A 20,129-nucleotide genomic window follows, 5' to 3' on the forward strand; every position below is an offset into this window, starting at 1 on the left:
ATAAGTGAAACCATCCGATATTTTCCTTCTGACTATATATAGCTTTTAAAATAAACTTTTTCCTAAGTAACTACACATTCCAAGCCCTCAAAAATCCTATTGACAGAAGAGAAACCATCCCCTCACTATAGTTATGAACTGAAATAGTCTTTAAAAAGAAAGTAACACCAAAAAATACAATTTATTGCTAAACTTATTTTACTATATGATCATCCTGATATTAAAAATTGGTAAGTACTGGCAAGAAAAATAAGACTTGTATTATAATGTATAGTCTTAACAGCTAAAAGCTCTTTATAAAACTCAGAACCCATGTACACGTAGCACTTCAAGAAACCCCAACAATGGGAACTAATTATAAGAGATGAATCCAATGTGCTATCTCTGCATCAAGAGACTTTATTTCAGGGTTTTCAGAACCTGATATATGTATGGTTTCCCCCTTAATTTATTTTTTAACGTGTCATTTCAATAGTCAAACTGAAATTTAATTATTAAACCAGATAACTGCTATACAGTAGGATTTTAAGAGACATCAGCATCCAGTTATGTATATAAACTTTCCCCCACTTCCGAAGATTTAACGTGTTTTATCAATCCAGCTTTATAAATCTTTTTTTCTAAAGATTTATTTATTTATTAGTACAAGCACTGGGCACAATCAGAAGCACGGGAGGGTGAGAGGATTCACCAGAGCCAGAGTGGGGAACAGAACAGGCAGACTGATGAAGTACACTGCTGAGGGGAGCAGCGGGTGGCAGAAGAGGTCTGCACGCCATGTGGGACCCTCGCCTGGCGGCCGGGGATTGAACCAGCGCTGCAGAGGCTGCAGGCAGCTTTGCCGCCCAGCGCTCAACCGCTGCGCCACCAGGGGAGGTCCCAGCTTTATAAATCTTGATTTTAAGTCAAAAGCTTTTCTTAGCAGTTTGCCCTTCACCTTTGAGTTTACTCAACATCAAAGTACTGTAGGCCGTTCATCTGGCAGTGGTCAGTTACCATTTTTATTTCAGTCACAGCTAGACAGTTCCTACATTGTAGAATTCACCACAGAGAAGGGATTACATTGCCTTTTTAAACTTCAGTCTTTTAAGATATCTGTCATATTTCTTTATATGAGGTAGAAGAGAAACCACTACAACAGAAGGGAGGATTTCTTTCTCACAACCAAGTCATTCATTTTAGCCACTTATCCAAGTCATTTTTCTAACTTGGAGTTAAGTATTTTGATTTTACATATTACATGCTTTTTGTTTCTTTCTTAAATGTCAGTTAGAAAGTGGCTGCAAACCACTCGTAATTGGTCTCACACAACGCTGCAGTTGAAAAGGGTTTTAGATGTCATCCTTCCTCGGCATGCCAAAAATCTTTCTCTGTTAAAAGACAGATCTTAGCAATGCTCCCTACCTAACCTGGCCTTGGTATTCTACTCAACACAGAATTCCTGACAGATACCACCAATCGAAGTTGGCATGCATTTACTCACATGGAGAATTCAGTCCTTCAGTTTATAGATGACAAAACTGAACCCAGAGAGATTAAGCAACAGGTCCAAGCTTATAAGACTTTTAAGAAGAAGAGCCAGGACTTGAACCCAGGCAGTCATGTATTTTGTTGACCTGAAAATTTAAGGTAATATATTTGATAGCTGTACATAATATTATTACAACCCACCACAGATTATTTCTTAATAATCTCTCTTGTTTGATGATGAACCAGAATTTAAAGAGATAATGCAAGTTCATTCTATTAGTTCATCAAGTTATCTTAATTGCATAGCACAACTGGAAGAGATGAGGTGAAAAATCACAATTTCAAGAAACAAATTTGATGTTTCTTTTGTTTAAAGAAACAAACAAACCTAAAGTTCAGAAGAAGAGAGATTTCATCCTCATAGCCAGAGCTTCAAAGGGGATACTCACATCTCTGTTAAACGAGATAGGCTTTTGAAGTCCTAGAACTTTGTGATCCTTTCTTCTGACTTTACCACTTTTCAATGGCAAAGAAGAATGCACATTTTCAGTCCTAAGGGCACTTCCTGCTCCTCTCTAACCAGGGAGGAAAATAAGTTATCTAGACAGGAATTTCTCTCTTTAGCCCATGCAGCACCTTACGTCAATAAGTTAAGGAGGGGCCCAACACCATTTATTGAACAAACTTTCTTTGCTCCATTGCATATTCTTTGCTCCTTTGTCAAAGATTAGTTGACTGTAAATCTGTCGGTTTATTTCATGGATGGAGCTGGAAGGGATCATGCTCAGCGAAATAAGCCAGAAAGAAAAAGAAAAATACCGGATGGTCTCACTCATAGCAGGAATTTAGAAAACCTAATTAAGGGACCAGGAAAAAGACTAATTATAATAAAGAAAAAATCAAAATCAACAAGCAACTATAAACCAGAGATACACTACTGGGGGTGGGGGGAGGAGAGGAGGGACAAGGGTTAAAATAAGGGGGGTGGGAATTGTATGGGGACTATAACCAAAATGAAAATGCATACATTGTGCAAAAATGAAAAAAATGATGTAAAAATTATATAAAATATATATATAAAAAAAACTGAGGAGCCTCCTTTACGATGGCAGATGATATTCCAGCCAAGTTATTTGGAGTACATACTACTTCCTTCCCATGTGTTCAATTAAATATTAACATTTAACTTGAATAATTAGGAAAATAATTAAGAATTCAGGGTATGACTATCTTAACTTTCTCACTTTATTTTTTTAGGAAAAAGCAATGAAAGTTTATCAGTAAACCTAAGAAAGGAAGGAGAATTTGAAGATGTGTATCTGTGAAAAGAATATGAAAGATTAATATGAAGGCTAGTCCCTCTTTATTTAAATTATTGTGTAGGAAATTAAGTTTCTCTACCCTGCACCCTAGAAAAAAGAGAAGGGAATCCATATCTAAAATACACTTTACAATTTCTGTATCCACTTAACATGTGTCAAAGTAGAATAATGCTAAATGTGTTGATGAGACATTTCAAGTTCTTCAAAATCCTATTTACTGAGGAGATATCATTACCTTGCTAAAGTCAAGAATTGGAATATTATTTTAAAAGAAAGTTATACACACAAAATACAATTGCTAAATGTATTTTACTATATGTATGTCCTTACAGTGCTTTGGCGCTCTTGAATTGTCAAAAGAAATGACTGGGACTTATGGTAAAGAACATCTTAAAGAACAGAGTGATGGGGCCTCCCCGGTGGCGCAGCGGTTGAGCGCTGGGTTGCGAGGCTGCCCGCGGCCTCTGCGGCTCCGGTTCGATCTCCGGCTGCTCCCCGGCCACGGGAGGAGGGTCCCACGTGGTGCGCAGACCTCTCCTGCCGCCCGCTGCTCCCCTCAGCGGTGTGCTTCGGTCCTTCTGCCTGTTCTGCTCCCCGCTCTGGTGAATTCTCTCACCCTCCCGCGCTTCTGACTGTACCCAGTGCTTGTATAAATAAATAAAATAAATAAAGATAAACCTTAAAAAAAATTTAAAAAAAAAAAAAAAGAACAGAGTGATGACTATAATGTAGGATGTACAGATGTTAACTTATAAAGCTGCACACCTGAAACATCTAATGCTATAATGCAATGTACAAATACAGCATGTCCTTGCCATGTAAAATACAGTATATTTGTAATATTGTACTAGGAACAATTCTCTTAATACTGTTGATAAAACTCACTACTCTCTGTATAAGATACTTTGATACTATCAATTAGTCAAGGAAAGCAGGAAGGGAGAGGCAACTAAAGGAGAGAGAATGTGGCAACCTGAACTGGTTACTTCAGTAGATTTAAGATGTACTGATCATTTCTGTTTTGAGAACTACGATTATTTGCTCAGGTTCCAAAGAGAGTCAATTTGAGGTCCAACTAGGTATACGATATTTGAAGTGGAAATCAACATCCTTTGGAGAGTCTAGAAAATACTGTATTATCAAGGTCTTGGAATAGTGCATTTCACTAAAAACAATACCATAGCATATGACCCAATTGGGTTTAACATTTAGTTAGAATTGCCTTTTGGGAAAATCAAATAGGAACAGGAGGGACATTTCCAAAGAGAAGAGAGAAGTTCTAGGGATCAATATTAAAGAGAAGAAATAAGGAAAGGGACAGGATAAGTGTAATTTAGTGCAAAATGTATTTAGTCCAGAAGAGTCTTCAGGGATCTTGTGTGGAGCATCAGGAATCAAGGAAAAGTCTAAGTCCTTGGGAAATGATAGAGCAGAAATACACAGCAGATGGCAACATTGAGAGCCATCTGGGCTCAAAACTAGAAAAATTAATAAACAGAAAGAGTGGATTGCTAAAGAAGCTGAAGTCCTCGGCTTGATTAAGGAACCACACAGATAAGGGTAGTCAGGAGTGAATGTCTTAAAGGGACCACAGAAAATCCCTTGACAATAGCTAAAGGAGAAATGGGAAGAAGGACTATGCTTAGGAACAAGGGCATCTAGTGTTTTTTAAAACTTTTTTTTTTAAATGATCTTTGTATGGGAAGTTACTCTTCAAAAATTTTTTTTTCTTACAGATACTAGAAATGAAAATGCCTTAAAAATGTAAAGGTGTCTATGAGTTTCTTTCAAAAACAGTAGCAGAGAAGAGATGCTGAAAACCTTCATGCTACTGTGAAACAAATCTGGGCACAGAAGATTCCAGCTGAAGAATAATTTGGTACTAGCTGGGAAAAAATTAGTGGCCCAACTTCATGGATATATGAAGAAAATGAGGTTAAACCAGGAATCACTCTGGTAAAGTAATCAGGAGCTTTTCCTCTGGCAGTAAGACCATTTTATCACATAAAATTATTGCCCTTTTAAAAGTATTTTTTAAATTACTGTTATTTTCATAGACACTTCAGCTTCCCTAAGGTTATGGAATCACATCTACTATTCTGCTAATGCTGATGATCACATATAACCAAACTCTGTGTGTGTGTGTGTGTGTGTGTGTGTGTTTTGGGGGTGGGGATCATAAAGCCTACTAATCAAGAAATATTAAAAGTTCATGATGATAATACATATTTTGAAAACTACTCATCTTTTGGTTGACTATTAAGTCAACCAAAATATTAAATAAAGCCTTGTTCCTCCCTAATGAAATGCATTATTTCAAAGTTTCTGGTATGTCGGTAATGGACATTTACAGATAGGGAAGAAAAATTTAGAATCAATCATCAAGGGTCACGTTATCTTGCAAGTAGAACACAAGTGCCAACTAATTATTTAACAGCAAAACATCAATTGATTTTTGCAACAAAAATCACTCAAAACATCATGCACATCAGCCAAATATTTTATGACCATTTTTCTAAAAGTATATAAATGTTAAATGTATTTCTTAATGTTTTTCAATGTTATATATAAATTGTTATAATAACCACACTGGGACAATTTTTATAAGTGGCAAGCTAGTGACTAGATAAGGGGCAACGATAGGTTAAAAACATAGAAATTATTTTTAGTTAAAAAAAGGCAAAACTACAACAGAGAAAAAAATTTGGAAAATATGGATTAAGAACACAGGGGACAAGACATTTTAGAAGATTAGGAAAACAAAATTTGATTTTTTTCCAGATTGACTTATTTTTAAAAATGCACACATGAATAAAAAAGCAACAGGAATACTGGAAGCAGACATTTAACTGACTCCCAAAAAGGGATTTAGATTTACAACCTAAACTCACCATCTTTCTTCCCAGCAGCCATTTTTCTGCTGATTATAAAATTGGTGGCCTGTTTGGTCTTCCAGTTAACTGTTCCATTTATGCCATCAGCACAGCATAATAAAAAAGCTTTTCAGAATAAAACAAATGCACAAAAAATGAAATTAATGTCAAGTTAAAAATGACTATCACAGATCATCTGATATTAACTGGGATCAGATCTCTTCCAGCCTAGCTATTTGCTTAATTCCATTCCATAAATGTTTCCACCTGTCAATACAAGGAATATTTGGGGATACAAGGTGAACAAGTCATAGTTCCTGCCCCTCAAAGAACTAACATTCTAGAGAGATTGATAATTTATGTACAGAAACGCACACAATATATAATATAGTATATATAGAATGGGGAAACAGATTTTGTTCCTAAGGTAAGGAAAAGACATAAGGAGAAAGGAAGAAATTAAGGATAAGGAAAAGGAACATAAGAGATAAGACACAATAGAGAAAAAATTAGAAGGGGTGGCTCCAAGAATATACAAGTCAAGAAAATACTTCATTAATCAGAAAGCAAGGACATGTGAAAACAGCAACATTTGGCGGGGAGGGGCAAACTTAAAAGAGTTACTGTCTATAGTAAATCAGAGATGAAATGTATTCCTTTTCAAATTGAATTGTGAATAAATTTCTGAACTTAAACTAAATTATCAAGGTCCCATTCTAAACTGAAGAACATAATTCAAAATCCAGGTTATTAAAAGCCTATAAAGTAAGCAAACTAACGAAACTTGAGGTGAACATTTCACTGTTACCTGGAAGTGAAAATCAAAGGCCCTAACACCCCAAAGAAATAAATGATATATTTGGTTGGTATTCAATGTTTTAAATATGTAAACGTAAGTGTACTAATTTTACATCCACTAAAGGAGTAATCTAATGAATGAGTCACCTAATAATGTCCTTTTATATCTAGATGAAAAACATAGCAGTCCTTTCCTAAATCATTTAAACAATATCAGAGTGTTAATAGTCTCTTGTGGTAAAATACCCCAATCCCCAGGGTTCCCTAACTGCTGGGCTTCAAAGGCAACACACATATTATAATCATCTTGGAAATTCTCTAGATATATCTATTTCCACATACCCCCAAAAAACACCATGATAAAAAACTTTCAAAACACATGTTTAAAATTCCACAATGGAGAGTCCAGGTAGGTGGGTTACCTAATTTCATCATACTGACATATGAACTCAGGAAAACTGAGGGAAGCACTATAGAGGCTAAGGGTTACAGCATTTTCAACTGAGTCACATCATACGGGCCAAACGAAGGGCTAAGCTTAGAACTAAAAACCTTGTCCACTCCCAGCTCTAACTGTCCCCCAGCTGCAGATAATCTGCAAGAACATGTAAGTCACTGATGGACAATGGGACAGCCCAAGCTTGAAAGGCAGGTGACCAAATTCTTCTCTACAGCTTTTCACAGAACAATGTATGTATGTGGACCTGAGAAGCAACATTTATATAGATTAAAATCCCTCACGTTGCCTAGTCATGAGCAAAGAGATGTCAAGCATATTGTCTAGTTCAGTCCTTATGAACCAAGTAATCTATTAACACGCCTGAAGATCATAGAGGCTTGACCTTAAAACTGGTGAGAATCCTGCAGGGAAGCAGATGCTCTTGAGAATGCACCATTTCTCTAAGAACTGAGGAGGTAGATGAAGAAAGAATGTCTTGAGTGCCCGTATGTCCTTTTCTCTACTCTAGTCCAGTGGTTCTCAAAGTATGTTGTGCATGAGAATTATTCAGAGTTATAGATATGTGCGGGCGATTCAAAGGATTTATTACTATGATACCTGTCTATGAGATTTTTTGTCTTACATTCGTAAGATTCATGTCATTGCACATTCTTACCAGGTGAACCAATATCTCATTGCTCACACTTTCCAGGTCCTGTATCAGGGTAGCCTGATACAGGATTCAAAACAATTGTGACTTGGTGCCCTCCACTGTTAAAAAATAAAGGCAGGATAAAGTTGTTTAAACATGCTCTGCAGATAGCGCTCTATTTTAAAGGTAGTTTTGGTTTGAGCGCGTTTGGTTTTTTTTTTTAAAGTCCATATTGACCCATCCAAAGTCCGATTTTGACAATAGAAGGTACAGTAAATTTAAACAAATAGACAACTTTTTATGGCTGTGCTCACCAGACAATGTCAGAAAGGGCAAGGCTGTTGTGCGATGGCTGGCATGGCTGCTTTAACATTTAAGCCCCACACCTTGAGGGAGAAATCTCAGTAACATGGAAGTAACTATTTGTTTTTAATTGGGTGTCCAAGATCATGGATCCACTGAACTTCCTGTATAGAAAATGACGGTGGTCCAGTTCAGAGTACTCATTGAAAACAGCTAGCAATTTAAAGTCTGATTTTCATTAGAAAAGAACCAAAGCATTTTTCTTTCTACGAGAAAAAATGTCCTTAGTTAGGATGGGAAAATACGTTTCAATATTTTTTATATATTCACTTGATATATAACTTTTCAAGATCAAATTTAACATGCTAAATAAATAAAAAGGGTCAAACTGTAGAGACTGCTTTCAAAGATAATGGACCTTTCTCAGAAATCTTGAAAGAAAGAGAACTCTGTGTGCTCCCCGGGCTCATGATAATCTATGTTACAATTGTACCTGTATATAAGTTTTGCTCTAATTTGTACACACAAAGAATAACATGGATAGTGCATTTATACTGCCCAAACTAAGAAGACTTTCATAAAATAGCTAGCATAACAGTGCACAATTGAACCAATTCCTCTACGCTCCCCCTTGCAATTCCAAACTTATCAAGGCCTGAATTAATCCAAAGGTGGCTGACATGCCCTTGAATTCCCTAGGAACTATACAACACTAAAAGTTTGTCTTAAGATTCCATGATTCATTCTGAGTCTTGTAGCAGCCCGACTGCATTTCATCTGGCCTGGAGCAAGCACTCTCTGAAGAGACATTACTCTTTCCAAACCTGAATCATTTGCTGACTGGAGAAGGAGGGGTTCGCTATTTAATAAAAGCAATTGAAGAGCTGTGAATAGTGACTGATTGCTGATGAGCTAATCACAATGTCAAGAGACAGAAATAATAAATAATAAGTTATTCCAACACCTCTGTCCAAGGAAGTAAACAGCAGGACACAGCAAATGAAATTTAATCTGATTAACACACTCACTTTACAACCCAACCATCTTTCTCTGTCCACTGTTTCATCGGTCCCTCTTCCTATTTTACTCAAAAGGGACACAGACTTTGTTTTCCTAAACTGACATACAGCACCCACCCCTGTATCTCTCTCTCCCCTTCTCTCGCTACTCGTCATATCACTTTGCCATCCCCTTACCCTTTACAATTTCTTCCCTTCCTTTTGACAATTCATAATACTTTTTTTTAAAAAACTGCCTCATATTTAAATATTGCTTTCGTATTTCTCTAAAACTGTTAGTTATATTCTCAGTGGCTACCATGCTTTTGAGTGTTATGTACTAGGCACAACTAAAGATTTTAGACATATTAACTAAAGTAATTCTTACAGAAATAACATGAAGTACTATTATTGGTTCTAGTTTGCAATAAAGATATCAAATCTTAGTAAATGATGTAGCTTACACCAGTACACATGTTTAATAACTGGCAGATTTGAATCTGAATCTCTCTCATGGCTAACTGCAAAGTCTATGTCACAACCCTGTACGATTAAATGGGAAAGCAGTTTGTAAACTTATACATATTCTTATATTGCTTGCCATATTATTATACTAGTAGTAGTAGTAGTAGTGTTATCATCAAAGTATATTCTTTCTCAGAAAAAAAAAAGTTTCCCTCATGGTTTCTGGATTAGAAAAACTCAGGATGAGGTTAATGTTAATTAACCCATAGATGTTAATCCCATGCATTATATGTATGTACACACATACACACACACACACATACACACACACATCACCAAAAAGAAAGTTAAAGGGTTGGAACCTACAGAGAAAACACAGTTTTGCTGAGGAGGGCTATTACTCCGGCAAAAAAGGGAATCAGGAAATGATATTCCTAAGAGAAGTGTAAACATGAAACTTTTAACCAAGAATGCCAGAATAATAAGTCTCTCAGTCTGGTAGGGCAGAGGATAATTATTTAATAAAATTAAAATGTGTAATAAAAATTATTAGAATTTTATCACTTTAGCACAGCTAGAGAATGCATTACACTTCAGAATGAAATAAAATTGGAGTACAGAAAGGAAATGTTAAATGCCGAAGTCTCTGGAAACAAAATATAGTTCAAATTATAGTTTTTGTCCATCGTGCTAGTTATTCAATAGTTCTACACCTCAGTTTCTTCATCCTGGAGAGTACAATATTGCCCACTTCATAGGCACAACAGGAGTATTAAATGAGCTGAAATAGTTAAATTCTTTATAAGATTGCTTAGCACACAACAGTGTTCTCAAAATATGGGCTATTATCATTTAACCTTCAACTAACATGAAGGCATTTTTAAATTTCTGTGAATGTGACTTAAAAATATAGATATACATATGTTCAAAAAAAATTGTTGGCACTACAGTTTGTACCCCAGAATATGGCATTCTTGTATTGTTTGTCAGGATCATGAGACACATGGAAAACGATAATATTCCTACGGCAGCGTGGAGTAAACGCTGGAGGTTGCTCAGGAACAGAAGCAAGAGCCCAGGAGCTGTGACCATGTCAAACACCAGGTTGCCTCCTGGTGGGGTAAAAAAATGTCATCTTTGTATAAGTCTTCATTCCCAGCGCTGCACCAAGGCACACAGAAAACTGCAGTTTAACCCTTTTGAGGAAAGTCAGATGTAATAAGAAACAAGTTATATTGACATACTCTCTGACTGCCATAAACTCTTAGTTATTTCATCTAAGGAAATAAAACAACAAAAGCAAAAATGACAAGCACCCAAGGTTCAACTCTGCATCATGCATGTCAAAATTAGGGTGGAGGGAGATTAAATGCCCAACAGAAAAAAAAGCGGTGTTTTGCTCCTTTGCTTAAATAGCCTGACCAAGGCACACACTGGGAAGATAAATTTTGTTTTCCACTTCCTGGAAACGGTACTATCCTGTTTTTGTTTTTCACTATCTGTGTTCTATTTCAGAAATACTGCATGAAAAAAGCAGCACCCGAGGAACCCTTAACAAAAAGGATGTGTAACACACGTAGCAGTTACATGCATAATTACAACTCATCTGCAAAATGTTGGACTGTTTTGAAATTATTAAAATTAGTGAAGGAGAAAACACAAAATAGTAAGTAGACTGTGTGAAATCTAGTGTAAAAGTGCAATCTAGTGGGAAACAGAGCAAAGTGTGTTACTGGATTAGGGAAGCAAAACTACAGGAAAATAGTTCTGCTCAAAATAAAAAATAAAATGATGCCTATAAGATCTTTCTAAGTAACCTATGAAATAGAAATATTCTCTTCGAGTACTGTGTGTTTACTTAAATTGCCATTAACTTTCTCTGTTAGAGAAGGTATACATTCTCATTGTAATATATTTAAGTAATGTTTAACCAGGAGGGTAGAAAATATGAAAGTTCCCTCTAATGTATCTATGGTCATCCCTGCAAAACCTCTGCCTAGGATGTTATTCATTCCTAAGAGTCTTCGTATCTTTGCATGTTCTATGCATACGCAAATATATGTGTCACATGTACATAAAAACATACATGTTGTTTTTTTACCTAATTTGAACACACTGTATATTTTTCATTTCGAGTATAGCTTGAACATATCTACCTGATAACATATTTTAAGGTTGCTTAGCTTCATGCTCTGTGGCTTGTTCATAATCCATTGCCACCTCAAACTCAGCCTCCCCAAAAATAAGTCTATATCTTTCCTTTAAAATCTTCCAGCAATCGTTATCCTGTGAATGGTACCAACACCAAGCCTCAAGAATATGGCCAGAAGTCATCTTTGATATTTCCTCCTTCCAATCTGTACTCCAAAATCAATCCACTATTTACTCCTATAGACTCTGACCCCTCTTATCTTTATCTTCCCATTACCACCCCTGTCCAGGAGGTCATCTCTAGCCTAAATCACTAATGCAGACCTTCTAACTGATCTGAGGCAATCTATTCTGACCCCTCGAATCCTTTCTTCACAAAGCAGCCAAATTGCTCTTTTTGAAATGCAAATCTAATCATGTCCTGGTTTAACTCCTCCAGTGACTTCCCGTAAGTTTCAGGATAAAGATTGTGCTCTTTAAAGCAGTGTAACAGGTGCTACAGATTTGCTCCCTGCCTCCAGCCTAGTCTTTCATTTAGTGCTCCTTCACTCTAGGCTCCAACCTTACTTGACTCCTTCCAGTATGTTCTATTTTCCAGGCTCAACCTGCCCTAGGGCCTCCACAGAGCTCTTTCTTTCACTTCAAATATAACTTTCCTTTTTACCTCAGTAACATTTACTCATCCTTCAGATTTGAGTACTTCCTCAGAAAAGCCTTCCTTAAGCCCCTTGTCTGGCCAAATTCCTTACTTAGAAATTATGTAGTGCCTGTAGCACTTATCATAGTTCTAAGTGCACATTTGTATGTGTGGTTATTTGATAAATCCTTATTAATTGGGATCACGCATTCCTAAGCATCTACCAGGGAGTCTTCAAAGCTAGCCGATAACCCCAAAGTAAGTCAAATCAATAAATAAAAGAATTATTAGTAAAGCTAACCAATATTTTCTCTAGCTTTTCATTATTACCATCAACACCACAATGAAAATCCTCATACTTTTATCTTTCAGCATTTTCATAACTGTTATCTGTGAGCTAAACTTCCACAAGTAAAACAACTAGACAAAAAAAAATACATTTCAAATTTTGATAAGCATATCAAAAAGCAACCTGCACTGCTTCTAATTCTGCAGCGCTAAAATCAACTCTATAACTATAAAAAAATGAAAACTGTTAAAGGTGCTACATCGATTAACTCTGATTTCATAGAAGAGAAAAGCCAATGTCATTTTACCGCACAGCAAGAAACACCAATTTGCTAAGGAGGAAAGAACAAAAAACCTTGGGCCTAATTTTTTCCTTTTCTCTTCCATTCCAAGGTAAAAGATCAACTTTATTTCTATGCCTATTGCTAAAGAAACTGGGGAGTAAAATATGTTACTTAACTGCAATAGGAAAATTAACTGTGATCTCTTCTTTCAAATTCGCAATGAGCTCCAAATCTCCATGATAATCAAAGTAGTGACCAGATGAATTGAGTAAAAAGCTAAAGAATGGGGGAAGAATTTACAGCGGAGCTGCCTAACTCCTAAATATTTTCCAAAGGAGCGCTTCACTTGTCAGAAAAGCAAGCCTGCCTTCTGTGTTACAACAGATACAGCGATTTCCCATGGTAAAGAATGCAGAAGAGCTATTCTAAAAATCTGATCACTCCAAGGCAATTATGTAGAAATTGAGATGTGCAAAAGATGAGTGATTTTAAGGAATAAAATACGTTTAAACCACTATTATAAAATATTTAATAGAAATTCCAGGAACACACAAAAATTAAAATTCTACCAAAGTGACCCAAGAAGAAAACAGCAGTTTACCTTTAATTATATTAATCTTTTCAAGATTATAACATTTGATTATCATGTCAGCAACTCGGGTTTTGAGGCTGCCTATTATTTCCCAAGACAACTTCTTTACATTTTAAAATGTAAACATTGGGGATCATTTATGTAGCCCAGAAGCAGGAGCAAGCATTTGCATTCAAGGAATTGCAAGTAGATGCTTGCCGATCAGGTGAGCGAGCAATGACAAGCCAGAAGCTCATCTTTGAGCGTTTCTCTCTCGGAAATATGAGCTCAGCCCAGGAACGCCTGTGGCTTCTTCAACAACTGGGACGCAAGCCATGAAAACTTGCCCTGTATATTATTACAATCCCACAAAAGTGCACGGCATCCTTCATAAGAGAAAACAGAGGAAACTCGTTCAACATTAAAAACATACTTCACACGGAGTGAGAGTGAGTGTTTCTGACCTAGCGATGTGAGAGGAGGAGGAAGTTCTGGGCGTAGGGGGCAGAGGCAAACATGAAAGGAGGAAAAAGTTGGTTAGAAAAGATGACTGAAGAACATTCTCTCCTTGCTTCACATCTCTCATCAGAGTCCCCCCCTTATTTTATAAGGCTCCAGAGTATAAAAATAGTTTCTTAGGAGTCAGATGCATTCCAGGTTAGCTTTCACTCACTCCTCTGAAGTCCCATGTATATGTTCCCAAATTAATTTTGAGCAGTCACATCCTCAAAGTTAGATGTGGCATTCAAAATAAACTACAAATATTCAGATGGAGGGGAAAGAAAAATCTGCACGGAGACATTCTTGAGACACTGAGAATGTGTTCCTGAAGCAATCAGAAACTAGGCTAAAAGAGCACCAGGTCAGAAGCTGAAAGACTTCATTTTTCTATTGCAAGCTAAAAATTGTGACTGTAAGCACAACAAGAAAATATAAAATGGGGGGGGGGACAGTACAGATGGGAGAAGAACTGCCTCACGTTTCCCCATGGGGAAGAGGCAGCTGTCAAGGGCTGAGCTGTCCTGGGCCAACAGCCAGCAGTGCCCGCTCCCACTTCACCCTAGGCTCCCCCACACAGCCAGCCACTCTACCCTAGAAGCCTGCTCCCAGGTAGCAAGAAACACCAGGACACCAGGAATAACTCAAAGCAGTGAGTTAAAGTCAAGACACTGCAGGAAAAAAAAAATTAAATCTTCTATTTTCTTCCAGATTTTCTTGTTTGAAATGGAATGTGAAGAGGGGCAAGAATGCCTTAAATTGTTCTGTTGCAACTACTTTGAGAAATCAACTTGCAACACACAGAACTATTCTTTTAAGACAGTTTATCAGGAAAAAATGTTTTTATTACAAAGCTTTGTTGTCCCACGTTAAAAGATTACCATGGCCTTCAAACTAAATATTCATTGCATCACAAGAAAGTATTTCTGATATTTGAAATGAAGAGAAGAAGTAAAGATATTAAGTTGATTCCCTTGTTGAGCTGTACTGTTAGAAAGGTTTCGAGTTGAAATCCATCTCTACCTTTCACCCACTGATGGCAGTTCTGCTTTCTGAAGCAAACAGAAGAGTTTATGTCTACTTTTCCTCTTCAAGCTAAACATTTCCAGACCCTTTGAGGATACCTCCTATGACAAGATTGCCAGACCTCACACCATCCCCACGGACTGCTCTGGAAGTTGTCTAATTTGTCAAAGTTTCTCTTTAAATGTGACAGCCAGAAATGGACACAATACTACAGATGTGGTTAATTAGAGCAGGGTACTATTAATTTTTGTGATATATGGACACTCTACTATTATCAGAATCTAAACTTGATTTTTTTTTTTTTGCAACCATATCAGGTTGCTGGTTCATATTAATCTTTTCCCTCAAACACTGCCACCATACCAAGTCACTTCCTTCTCTACACACCAGTGAATTGTGATGCATTTACCGCTATAAAATGTTATTAGTTTCAGCATAACACTGCAGCTATATAAACCATGTTAACTCTGAATTCTATACATTTGTAGCCGTGTCCCTTTTTAAGTCATCCATAGACTTTAAAGCAAGCATCCAAATCTCGATCCGAATCATTCATATAGATATTGAAGAAAACACAACCCAAGGTAAAGGTTTGTGATCTTCATCAGGCACCAATCCTGGTCCCAAACACCTGGCCGGTGCTGGTGCAGCCTGCCTCACGCTCACAAAGCAATCTTGCTAATTAGTCTACACACCATCTCACACAGAAAAGCACCCTGCAGCCCTGACAAATGCTTTGCTAAAGATTCATTTACCCCTCAAAATAAAACATTAAAAAACCTGCACATATTAAAACAATAGCATGTAAAAAATACATGTGTATACGGAACAAAGACTAGAAGGAAAGATGCATCCATGGAAATGTTTGTTCTTGTGTTAGTCTATGGAGATTGTGTTTTTATTTGATACTGTCTGTACTATAGTTACATTGTTGAAAATTTTTAAGACACTGGCATTTTGTTTAGAGTATTTTGCTTGAAAACAGTTTATGTGAAACAGTTTTAACAGCACTGAGACTCCATCTGATCCCACTAACCTAAGAACCTCAATCAGAAACATAGTCTTTTGAAAAGACTTGTTGATTCTTAGAAACACCAACAGCTCCTTTTTATGAAATCTGCATTACTGTATCAGGTCTAACATTTCTGGAAATCAGGGAGACCTCAGTCTAGAGAACAGGATCCTGAGTTTAGAAAAAGTCTGAATGAATTTTGCACATGTGTTTATCTGTCTGTCTGTGCATATCTGTCTGTCCTTTTGGATCCCATCTCTGCTGGAGAGGTTGGAATGGATGGGGAGAAAAGCATCACATTAATATTCCTGTGAAGCTCTGCATTAAAACAGAAGTCCAGTCCAAGAATGTCTAATGGACATATATACCCACATCATCTATATACCTAGGATCCTTTTCTGCATTAAGTGTAAGAAATAAGATTAGCAATAGAATTTGCAGTATGGGTTTTAGAACAGAGGTAAGGATGAGGTTTAAGCAAAGGGGTCAAATAGAGTAAGTGCAGACAGTAAAAAAGAAATAACATGGTTTGCTATTTTGGAGAATATGTGACTTAGAAATACTGCACTTAGAATGCCGAACAATCTAAAATACCTGATTGAGAATTTCTTTTAACTTGTCAGGATTTCCTCACTGCTTCAGCATTTTGTTTAAAGCGTGATTTCACTAGTGGAAAACCAGTATTAGAAAATGGATACATGCGATCTGGATCTCTTTAAGATTATCCCTTTCCAGTTTCCTCTGCTGCTGTCCCTTGCTATTTTCTATGTGTGAGGAAAAAAGTGAAAATTCCACTTTGCTTAGAAATACAATTTGCACACCATACTGGAAATTAAGCTAAACAGATGATGTTGATCAACAGTTTTTAGAATTATAGCAAACTGTTTAAAAATGAATAAAATGATCAAATACTAAGTCAAGTTACTATTTATTTGACAATTGAAAATTTTACTTTGCTCAAAAATAAATTTCCCCTACCATACTAAAAGTTAAACCAAACGGATGGGTAAATTAGCAGAGTCAGAGAGCCATAGCAAGCTATCATTAAAAATAGATAAAATGTCTAATGAGAAAATCCAGTTGTTATTTGATAACTAAATATCTTACTTTACTTAGAAATAATTTCTCCTTCCATACCAGAAGGCAAATACAGGTGGTAAATAAGTAAGTTAAGAGATCCACGGGAAATTGTTCTTAAAAATGGATTAAAATATCCAACTAGAAAGTCCAGTTATTATTTGGCAAGTGAAAAATCCACTTTGTTTTGAAGTACAATTTTCCCATCACTCTAAAAATTAAGTTAAATACATGAAGTACTCAGATTCAGAGCATACAGAGCAAACTGTCATAAAACAGGTAAAATGTCCAAATAGAAAGTCTAGTTACTATTTAACAAGTGAAAATCCCACTTTGCTTTAAAAGACAATTTTCCCACCACATCAACAGCTTCATAGAGCTATGGCAGATTCTTACAAAAATGATTAAAATGTTTAAATATAATGCCTACTTATTACTTGACAAATATATATATAATGCACATTTGTACTTTTTTGCTTTGCATAGAATTTTGTTCAAAATGGCTAAAAAATAGTTAACACTGGGAATAAGTATCTGAGAAAAACCCACAATTTAAAATGTAAATTTTACATTTATTTATAAACACTAAATATCAAAAAAGTGTTTTAAATCCTTGTCTATTAAATTTTGGGGTGGTCTGCAATGTTCTGTGGTTTTAACACAAAAATGTTATATGTAGCTTTATTTGTAATACTGTTTTTGCTGTTTTAGATAAAAATTTTTATCTAAGCTACTCACCTATTCCTCCCCCCCTTAGGAGATATGTTTTTGAGATAAGTGAAAATTTTTTCATGTGTTGGAATAAAAAACACATGGAACTATACAAAAACCATAAGTAATTATGTATTAGAATAGAAATATTAGAAGAAATTCTCAGTTCTCTGGTTTAAATATGTACTAAGATTGTTCATTTAAATTTTTAATTAGAAAAAGTCACTGATTGTATATCCTTTAAGGGAAAAAAATGCAAACAATGTTATTTAACTTTTCCTAGGAAGGAAATTAATTTGAACCCATTTTTATTTTCCAGAATTTATAAACATGCAACTCTAAGAAAAATATATAATTACTAGGTATATTTATATGCATGAAGCAGTTCTAGAAAAGAAAACTCCAGAAGGTTTACTGGAGTCATCTTGGAATGAATTGTTACAGGTGGTCTTGATTTTCTTCATTTTTTTCAGCTTTGTCAAGTTTTTTCCCTAAATTTGTACAAAAATTTTGGATTGCTACTATAAAAGTAACACTTATTTACAAAAAAAAAAATTCTGATTAACATTTTGAAATAAAACAAACTTGTTCACAGTTGCAAAGTCTTGGGATAGATATTTAAACTTGAATTTTCCATCTATACTGGTCTTCAATCTCATTTTTTAGAAAAGGAATGTCAATCAGTAACAAATAGGTAATTTCTCAGAATGAAAAAAAAAAAAAAGATGCTAAGAATTTGACAGACTGGCCATTACCAGAACAAACATAAATTTTAAAACTCTTCTATCTTGCAGAAAAGGTGAACATCCGAAAGATTAGAAGATACTTTTAAAAAGTGACATTGTGTTCACCCAACTTCCTAGAAAAACATCTTTCACTGTTGGAAATCTGCACTTGATTCATATTTCTGATGGTCAACATCTTATTTCTGATTAAAAAAAGAGTAAATATAGTTTTGCTTATTCCTAGAAAGGCTTGCTTTAAAATGCAATCCCTGACACCCTGTCATCTACAACAGGTTAAATTCTTATTTCTCCTTTAATTATAAAATCATCTCCAGCAATGTTACTAAATATGCTCAACTTTAACCTTCAAATACTAATGTGTTTCGTCCATGTTTCAGGAACCTCATTCAGCTGTAGGCAATTTGGTTTTCCATTTATTCCCAAACTTCTTTTACTTTTACTTCTTTTATCAACAGATTGTCAGTTTTCTCAGCGCCTAATAATTGAGAGCTCAAACTAAATTCGTGTTAAGGGTTTTGGGGTGTTTTTTATTTTTTTTTTAAGCAGCCTTCCTCATCCGTATTTTAGAGTCTTGCAACTCATTGCTAATGTCTGTAACCTAAAACACACACAAATATTTGTGGCTGAATCTCGACAACACGTTAAAAAGATTAAACGTGCGGTTACCTTGACTAAAAGTACTCGTTCACCCTACATGATTTAGAATAAGGTAAAGCGTTGCAGGGAGAGCTAGATGTCTGCATAAACCTTCTAATCACCACCAAAAAGCCATAGCTGGGAGCCTCCGCAGCCCACCAAGCTCATGGGAGGCATCCACAGCTGCTTTTGATTATTTTGCTTTCTCGAAATATTGCTCTGGTGGGTCAAACGGTGCTGTTTGCAGCGTCTCTGGCACCCGGCCGGAGGAAACCTTGACCTGAACGCCCTGTTTAGCTCCTAGCATTTAATGATTCTGCTTCCCTTCTCCTTAAAATGTAAGAAAAACGGGTTTTTCGCTGCCCAGAAATGCCCTGAAGAATAGGGGGGAGATAGGGGTTTGAAGCGCACATTTTATTTTTCTCCCCCATAGGATTCCAGGAAAGGAGAAAAGACATGTTTGTGTTGAACGGACGTAGCTCGACGCCCTTTTCCTAAGGTTCCATGGACCACAGAGCCCCAATCTTAGGGTAACAGCACCCCCCCCAACAAATAGGTTTTGACCCCCTCGCTTTTTGCAGCAGGAACCGCGGCTGAGAGGGTGTGTGTGTGTGGGGTGGGGGGGGGGGGTTGGATTGGAAAAAACTGGAGATGGAATTTCTGCGCGCTCTGGGCAGGGAGGGGCCGCGGGGGCGCGGAGAAAAAAGGCCAGGGGTCAAGCCTGGACCGCACCGAACCGGGGAAGTGAGGTGCTGGGTGTCCTGGAGGAGGGGTACAACGAGGACGAGGCTGGCAAGTGGGGCTCACGCCCAGAAAATGTGCCCAACTACCCAAAATCCGGAGGGGGGGATGGGGAGGCGACGGCCTGTTGGCCCCAGGACCTCCCGTCGCGCGAAGGCCACTAACCTGTCAGCCAGAAGGTGCCAGTGGTCGCGGGGCTCATCCTGCGTGTCCCCCGACCCCGTCCCGTCCAAGCACAAGGGTGTCCCAGCTCCCACCACCGGGGCAATTGCATTCTTGGCCTGACTAGGCCGGCAGTCCTCGATTCTCCCTCCCCTCCCTTTCTTCTTTCCTCCCAGCTTGGCCAGTTCAGCATCAGCATCCTGCACCCCCTCCTTAATCCCGTACTCCCTCTAGCGGCGGGCCGGGGCAGCGGAGCCCGCGCCCCCACC

General features: G+C 37.0%; 1 protein-coding gene across 4 annotated transcripts in view; it reads right to left on the reverse strand.

Moving 5' to 3' along the window:
- Positions 1-20,045, reverse strand: part of SGCE (sarcoglycan epsilon) — a 70,535-nt gene extending 50,490 nt beyond the window's left edge. Inside the window, exons 1-2 of one of the 4 annotated variants that reach the window (XM_054692352.1) lie at positions 19,864-20,045; positions 5,684-5,791 (exon numbers count right to left, since the gene is read on the reverse strand). In XM_054692352.1, coding sequence (XP_054548327.1) covers positions 5,684-5,791; positions 19,864-19,972 — 217 coding nt within the window. In that variant the 5' untranslated portion in view covers positions 19,973-20,045. The remainder of the gene's footprint in view (positions 1-5,683; positions 5,792-19,863) is intronic. The other 3 variants (XM_037508054.2, XM_054692353.1, XM_037508060.2) reach the window with 3 other exon arrangements.
- Positions 20,046-20,129: the final 84 nt, after the last annotated feature.

Source organism: Talpa occidentalis, unplaced genomic scaffold, assembly GCF_014898055.3.
Source record: "Talpa occidentalis isolate TD23 unplaced genomic scaffold, MPIMG_talOcc4v2.1, whole genome shotgun sequence".
Taxonomy (NCBI): Eukaryota; Metazoa; Chordata; class Mammalia; order Eulipotyphla; family Talpidae; genus Talpa; species Talpa occidentalis.